Source organism: Helianthus annuus, chromosome 13, assembly GCF_002127325.2.
Source record: "Helianthus annuus cultivar XRQ/B chromosome 13, HanXRQr2.0-SUNRISE, whole genome shotgun sequence".
Lineage (NCBI taxonomy): Eukaryota > Viridiplantae > Streptophyta > Magnoliopsida > Asterales > Asteraceae > Helianthus > Helianthus annuus.
Genome location: NC_035445.2, coordinates 113,962,854 through 113,969,990, shown reverse-complemented (window position 1 = coordinate 113,969,990; position 7,137 = coordinate 113,962,854). Strand labels below are relative to the sequence as shown.

The window sequence follows — 7,137 nt, the reverse complement described above, 5'->3', positions numbered from 1 at the left end:
AGCCGAGCTCGAGCTCAAGTTTAAGCTCGAAAAAAATTAACGAGCCGAGCCGGCTCGTTTAAGTTCGAGCTCGAGCCCAACCTGGCTCGACTCGATTACAACCCTATTAGGAAGTGATCGTACCAGCATTAATTAAAATTAAACAAAAACTAAATTAAAATTTAAACCATCAAAGGGCAGAGCCCGTCTCATCGATTCCGGATTATACCGGACCGAAAACCTAAAATCCATGATTCCAAGAATCCAAGAATCGGAAACGAACCATTTACCTTTGGTTTGGGCCAGTCTGGTTCAAGACGCCGGTTCTACCGGACCGGTTATGCCCTACTTATTTATTATAATCACTCTGCATCAATTGTTTTATACCTGTATAATATTCTTATTCTTATTATAATATAATGTCAAAACTCTTAAAACTGTTACCATGTAACATATCATATAGCCTGCTTGAATTTGAATCCCATATAACCTGAGTCCACAAAGGTACAAGTCTCAACGAAACCGAAACCATTTCAAAACTGAAACACAACTTCACGAACAACCACTCGATCCCAAAACGACTAAAGTTGTTCATTCATCGTCTGTCCCAAAATATCGGTCTCCAAACTCTCCCATCCCCGGAAGCACACGAAACTCTTGATTCAACCCCGTTTCTATCTCTGATGTCACAATCTTTATTCTCGGAAACCGTTTGCACACTACATGCACTCCTTGTGGTGCCTGTATTAGCCACAGTTTTTTCATCAATAGTTGACTTTTTTGGTCAAAAGGTTGACTAATAAAACTGAATTCTTGACTTACAGAGATTAGATTCAAGAATATGATATTGGCCTCGGGTACCCCTTTCTTTAGAAGCAATGAAATAGCCTGAACGGCTGAATTACCTGAACGAATTACTTGCATTATCAGCACGAACGCGTGTTCTTAAAAAAAAAATAAGTGAGTTTTGAGGAATATTTGGAACGAACCTGTTCCGAGTATAGGATCCAACAACAAAACATGCCTATCAGATATGTCTTGTGGCAATTTTTCATATATTAACTGCATAACGGTTGAATCTTGTTTTAAAGCGTATAATTTGGGTGAATGAAAATGGATTTTTGTGAATAAGAAGAATGTAAGGCGGAAACCTGTTGGCCGTTATCGCCTTCTCTATGAATAAGAATCTTTCCGATCTTTATACCCTTGCAACATGCCCGCAGTGCATTTTCCATGCTCTCACCACTGCAACAAATTGGACCAAAAAGTCATGATTTCTATCAAACGGGAAAAAAAAAAAAAAAAAAAAAACCATGTATATACGAACTGCGAAAACCATTTTAGCTCTTGTACTATTTATCATCTAAATTGACTAGAATAACATTAATACCTAATATAAAAAATATACATTATCAGAATAACATTAATACCTCCGAATAACAGAAACACCGCATAATCTCTTACAAAAATCTACCCCTGTGTATACCGACCCTGCATTTTAACAGACCCGAAAATATCATGAAGACAACGATTAGTACTCACATGATGAAACTGGATTTATAGGATATTATTTGTAGTCACTTAGAAGAAAGATAACAAATTATAATGTACGTGTGCACAAGCTTACCGGTTGGAGTTATCACCTGCTTTTCTGTAAATGGTAGATGTCCTAAACCATGTTCCACAACCTGATCAGACCAAACGATAATTATACACGCGTTGATACTAAAAAACGATCCTTCCCGTCCCAATAACAAGCACTCACCAACCGGATTAATCGGTCCGCATAAAATACAAAGTCATGTTTTGTTGTTTGCGCGTCGCGTATAAGTGTATGCATGCCACGTATCTGCATCAAAACAAACAACCTAGAATGAAGAAACTACATAACAAAACGAATACATTTAAAAAAAATGCAAATATATCGTTATGAGATCCGTGAGACATGTGACTTAAAAGTGGTACCTGAAAAGTTGAGTGAATAACGTATAAGTTAGGATATATTTTACAAAGATCATGTTGACCAAGCTTTGTCCGAATATGTTGTACAATTAAATCAATAGCAACATGATTGTCTCCTCCACGAGGTATGATGATGTCAGCATACTTTTTTGTTGGAAGTATAAAGTCGTCAAAAGCAGGCTTCACGAACTTTGAATACTGCATATACGTTGAGTTTTTAATTAAGACATGAAATGAACAAAAAAAAAACAATACGACAATAAAGAATCATAAAGTCCATTTATAACACTTAAAGAGTAAGACTTTTTTCATACCCGAAATCTAAATAAGCTAAAGAGTAAAGTACACAGATGGTCCCTATCAAAATTTTGGATTTGGTCCCTAGCTTTCCAAAAGTACACGGATAGTCCTTGTGGTTTGCACTTTGTAACGCATTTAGCCCCTAACTTAGACTACTGAAACCTTTAGATTTGTTGGTTGTGGACTAATTGCGTTACAAAGTGCAAACCACAAGGACGATCCGTCTACTTTTGAAAAGTTAGGGACCAAATCCAAAATTTTACTAAACCACAGGGAACATTCATGTACTTTACTCTAAATATTTATTAGATTTATATACAGAAAGGAATTATCACTAACCTGATCAAGTACCATACCAATATCGCGTCCCTTTTCGCCTGTATCACGCCTTATTCTCCTTGCCAGGCGTACATCAGCATCTGCACTGAATGTCACAGTTGTAAATACTGATAGATGAGCGCACAAACTACAAACGCAACTGATGCATGCAGATAAAAATGACAAACACAATGACTCTTGGTCCTAGTTTTTTTTACCGAAATGTTAAAGCGGTTGGTGAAGATTAGAGGTATTTTATTGGACACTAGAAAGTACGCATAGAATCACGGAGATAAACCGGATACGTAAAAAAGATGAACGTATTAATAATTGAGAATTTGAGTTAACGTTACGTAAGGAGTGTATAGAACCTGTATCAACAAAGATCTTCATGTTCATTATTTCACGTATGCGAGGATCATGAAAAATGAGTATGCCTTCCAAGATTATTACATCTGAAGGATTTACCTGCCAAAGGTTTCACCGTACAATTTACGTAACACGCTTAATTAGACTACAATTCACTACAAACAACTGCAACGATGCATTTTAAAAGATAAAACTAACCCTTCGAGATACGCTGTTTTTGTAACTCCGGAAGTCATATTTTGGAATATCCACTGCTTTTCCGTGCTTCAACATCTCTACAGTTCGTAATAACTTCTCATTATCAAAAGCGTCTGAAAAACAAATAGAAAAGTACCATAAGAAGCATGATAATATATCTATACTATATTGTAATTATATAAGGAGAACAAAAAAGTAAGTTTACATAATTTTAAGAGTTTAAATAATACAACTTTTAAAACATATGGTACAATCATTTAAATATTGTCGACTTTCAAACTAACTACCCCCACATATTTTAAACAGCCATAACTTTATCATCATCATCATCATCATCATCATCATCATCATCATCATCATACTCAGTAAATCCCACAAATAGCACAGCTAAGGTAGGGTCTGAGGAGGGTAAGATGTAAACAGCGATAACTTTTTCATACGTTAAATTTTTTAAAAATAATTACACCATAAAAACGAATATTTTATTCGCTTTAATTTGAGTATGGTATTGCTATAGTTTTTTTTAACTTGAAAAAAATTAACATGTTATGTAATATCAGTGTTTGTGTTCCCCACCGCATCGCTCGGGCACCCCTCTGGTGTGTGTCCGTGTATATATATGATATAAAATATCCCTTTTTACTTAAAAGAAAAATAACGATAAAAAACGGCCAGTTAGGGTAACAAGACTCACCGGGATGATCAAAGTTGTACTCATGAACCCTTGTAAGTTCTTCAGGAGTCAAACTATGATAGAAGGAGTCCTGCAAACACACCCATAGATACCTATCAGTTAGATAACCAGCTATTGTGTGATCAAAATATAGTAGATTGATAAAGAAATAAAATAAAATGGACAGAAAGAATGATATATCCTCCGAACAACTTAACAAGACCTTTCACATACTCTATACGTTTATTATAATACTGGCAGCAAAGAAAACGATACCTGGTTTACAAGTACAACACGCTGATCATGAAGCTGCTCGATAATCATATCACATACCGTTGTTTTCCCTGAAGCTGCGCCTCCAGCAACCCCTGGTTTTAAGGTATACAGATCGATCATAATAATGAATATGAACTTAGTATATGTGGAAACTTAACAACATGGCATTCTTGTTTCGGCTGAAACTATACAGGTAATTGAGTACATTTGGATGTGTTCTTGATGCGATACATACCAATGATAAAAGGCTGCTTGTGCACGTTTTCATTCAATGTAGTTGCTAGTTGTTTCGTTAGTGAATTTATTGGGTGCATCCCATCGATGTGAAATCCAGAAAAATGTGCCCCTGATGAAGCCTCTATCATATCCTCTACTGGTGTAGACCCCATTTGTAATTATGATCTGCAGTGTTGAAATGAGCAATCAAATACCCACATTTCTATACGTATAGTGAGCGCTATTTTATGTTTAGCGACACACTAGAAGAAAAATTTAGAAATATTTTATATGTATATCATATCCAAATACGGTATTTCTATACGTATATTTAACAAAAAAACCTAAAATCCAGTTATTGGATACGTATATTTTATCACTACTTATATTAAAACAAAAAACCAAAAAAAAAAAAAAAACCTGAAATCCTGCTATTTACTCGCTATGGAGGCACCAAAATCAGATAGCGATGAATGAGCACTACGCTATTCGCTATAGCGCTATCAACAACTATGGTCTAGGGGCAGAGCCCTTGATGGGGATCATCTTTGTTACCTTATTGAAATGCTACTATAAGTTGCTTCGGATTTGCAGGATTGATGTAAAGTTACATGGAAACTAAACATCAATGGTAATCAGTAAGTGCCGTAAGTTACTACCGATCAGTAGAAACTTGGTCCATCAGTGGCAAACCGCAAATGATAATGTTAACCTTCAGTAACTCAGTTACTGCTGATCATCATCATCATACTCGGTAAATCCCACAAATAGCAAAGCTAAGGCAGGGTCTGAGAGAGTAGATGTACTGATGTAGATAGCCTTACCTCTACCCTGTAGGAATAGAGAGGCTGCTTCCAGTGAGACCCCCTGCTCGATTGTAGTTTTGTATCAAGCCTTGGACCTAAGGCACATAACACTCAAACCATCGGGACAGAGACTCCCGTGTCTTTCAGCTATCAACGCCACCACATGATGCATGATTAACCATCCGCCGCTTTTAACATTATTTTCACGAAATTAGTAAAATAACGTTAAAGTTTGTACCATTTCACTTTTGCCCCTCGAGCGCCCCCACATATATACATTATATGTGCACACTGCAATTCCTACTAAAGGTTTTTCCCATTAATGTAACTGCAAAACTGCCGACTGTTATATCCACCAACTGCCATACTCTTTCACGAAGAGTTGCAACGTTTCAACAAATCATTGCGATGGTTCGCAAGTATAAAAGGAGTCTTTGGTCTAATTCTATTTCTGGCACATGGACTTTTCATGTCAGAACTAGCATACACTCATTCTTGTGTTTCTCTTCTAATTATCCTATTAAACTTTCAAGAGTACCTTCGAAATATGTCAATCTGAAAGCGTGCTCGACACGATTCAAGAGATCCAGGTATTCATGAAATATAAAACCTATGTTCGTCAACTAAAATCCGTATCGATCAACGCAATTGAAAAACTAAATAAACATAAAACAAACTACAGATCATACAAGATTCAAAAACCGAAACGAGTGAATCAACAAGCCCTGGTTCAACTTTCATTTTTCGATAATCCGTCTAACTGACTTAAAATACTTCACTGATCATAAGTAATCTTTAACAACCTCCCCCATTCAAACTAATCATTATGATAAAAAATTCAGATCCACACACACCCATCAATCTTAAATCAAACATAAGTCATGACCCATCAAAGTAGTAAATCATCAGCAATCTTAAAACAAACAACAATGTCCAACATTGCTACAGGGACCCAATCTTAAACTTCTAAATCCCAATCTTCTTCAAACAAAATTATACAATAATATTCAAATCAAAACAGAAAGACTCACAAAATGCAAGATACACAGGACCACAAAGCATACACTTCCAACATTCAAGATTCAATAATGCATAGATTCTTGAATATACCTTCAAAGACTGATCCAAGATTCAAAATTTGGCTTCTTTTTTTCTTGATTTCTTATCAAGATTTGATTTTGAAACTTGGGTAATGGAGAAAGATCCGAATAGAAAATGAAATTTGGGATTTTGGACGATTTATGAGGATATATAGGGAAGGTTTAGCAGAGACTGAAGGGTAGAATGGTAAAATTGGTGTGGGAATAGGGCTTGGAGTTGAGGTTAATTACGGTTATGCCACTTGTGGTTGTTTGGATTGTGATGTTGTAACTATCAATTTTGGTCCGGGATTAGACAAGGAAAATTTACGTAAAAAACATGGTCTGGCACCGATTGGGTGTGGGCCCCATTGGTGGAAAAAGAGTGTTTTTAATTTTCACCTTTTCCTAATTTCAGAAAATAGATACTTAAGTTCTTGGTGTTTTTATTTCACTACGCTTTGAACCCCTAAAGTTAATATTGTAACTTTTCACCATCACTAATGAAATAAAGGTAGGGGGTGTTTGGCCTAGCTTTTATTTTTTTGGCTTATGCTTATATTTTAAAGTAGTTTATGCTAATTTCCTTTTATTTGATAAGCTATTTTTAAGTGTTTGAATTAGCTTATATTCTACAAGTTGAGTTAATCCATTGTGTATTATGGGAAGGGGTATAATACCATTGTGTGTATCATATTCAAATGAGTTAATCCACCATTTGAGGGCAAATGAGTAAAAAGCCATCTTGATCAAATAAGCTTATTCAAATAAGCTAAAAAAACCATCAGCCCATAAGCTTCTTGAAATTAGCTTATATAAGCTAATAAGCATAAGCTTAAAAAGCTCAACCAAACACCCACTAGTGCTTGTTTTATAAAAATAAGCTAAAAAAGCTATAAGCTTAGATAAAAAAGCTAGGCCAAACACCCCCGTAATATGGTCTTTTCATATATCCAAATTT

General features: G+C 35.6%; 1 protein-coding gene across 1 annotated transcript; it reads right to left on the bottom strand.

The window, feature by feature from the left end:
- Nucleotides 1-396: 396 nt before the first annotated feature.
- Nucleotides 397-6,338, bottom strand: LOC110898991 (uridine kinase-like protein 4). Its single transcript, XM_022145854.2, has 15 exons — nucleotides 6,208-6,338; nucleotides 4,311-4,477; nucleotides 4,076-4,167; nucleotides 3,821-3,890; nucleotides 3,127-3,239; nucleotides 2,931-3,027; nucleotides 2,581-2,660; nucleotides 1,945-2,139; nucleotides 1,745-1,828; nucleotides 1,607-1,667; nucleotides 1,410-1,470; nucleotides 1,131-1,224; nucleotides 969-1,041; nucleotides 802-884; nucleotides 397-720 (listed from the first exon to the last, which is right to left on the bottom strand). Exons 2-15 carry the CDS (start codon nucleotides 4,462-4,464, stop codon nucleotides 571-573), a joined length of 1,407 nt encoding a protein of 468 aa, XP_022001546.1. The 5' UTR covers nucleotides 4,465-4,477; nucleotides 6,208-6,338; the 3' UTR covers nucleotides 397-570.
- Between the last annotated feature and the right edge of the window lie 799 nt (nucleotides 6,339-7,137).

Excerpts from the sequence above, each read along its gene's own strand:
- LOC110898991 (XM_022145854.2), bottom strand. The coding sequence starts at position 4,464 with ATGGGGTCTACACCAGTAGAGGATATGATAGAGGCTTCATCAGGGGCA. Across the intron at positions 1,471-1,606 it reads GCAGGTGATAACTCCAACCG|GGTCGGTATACACAGGGGTA; the intron begins GTAAGCTTGTGC and ends GTTAAAATGCAG. Across the intron at positions 1,225-1,409 it reads GGTGTTTCTGTTATTCGGAG|TGGTGAGAGCATGGAAAATG; the intron begins GTATTAATGTTA and ends AATTTGTTGCAG.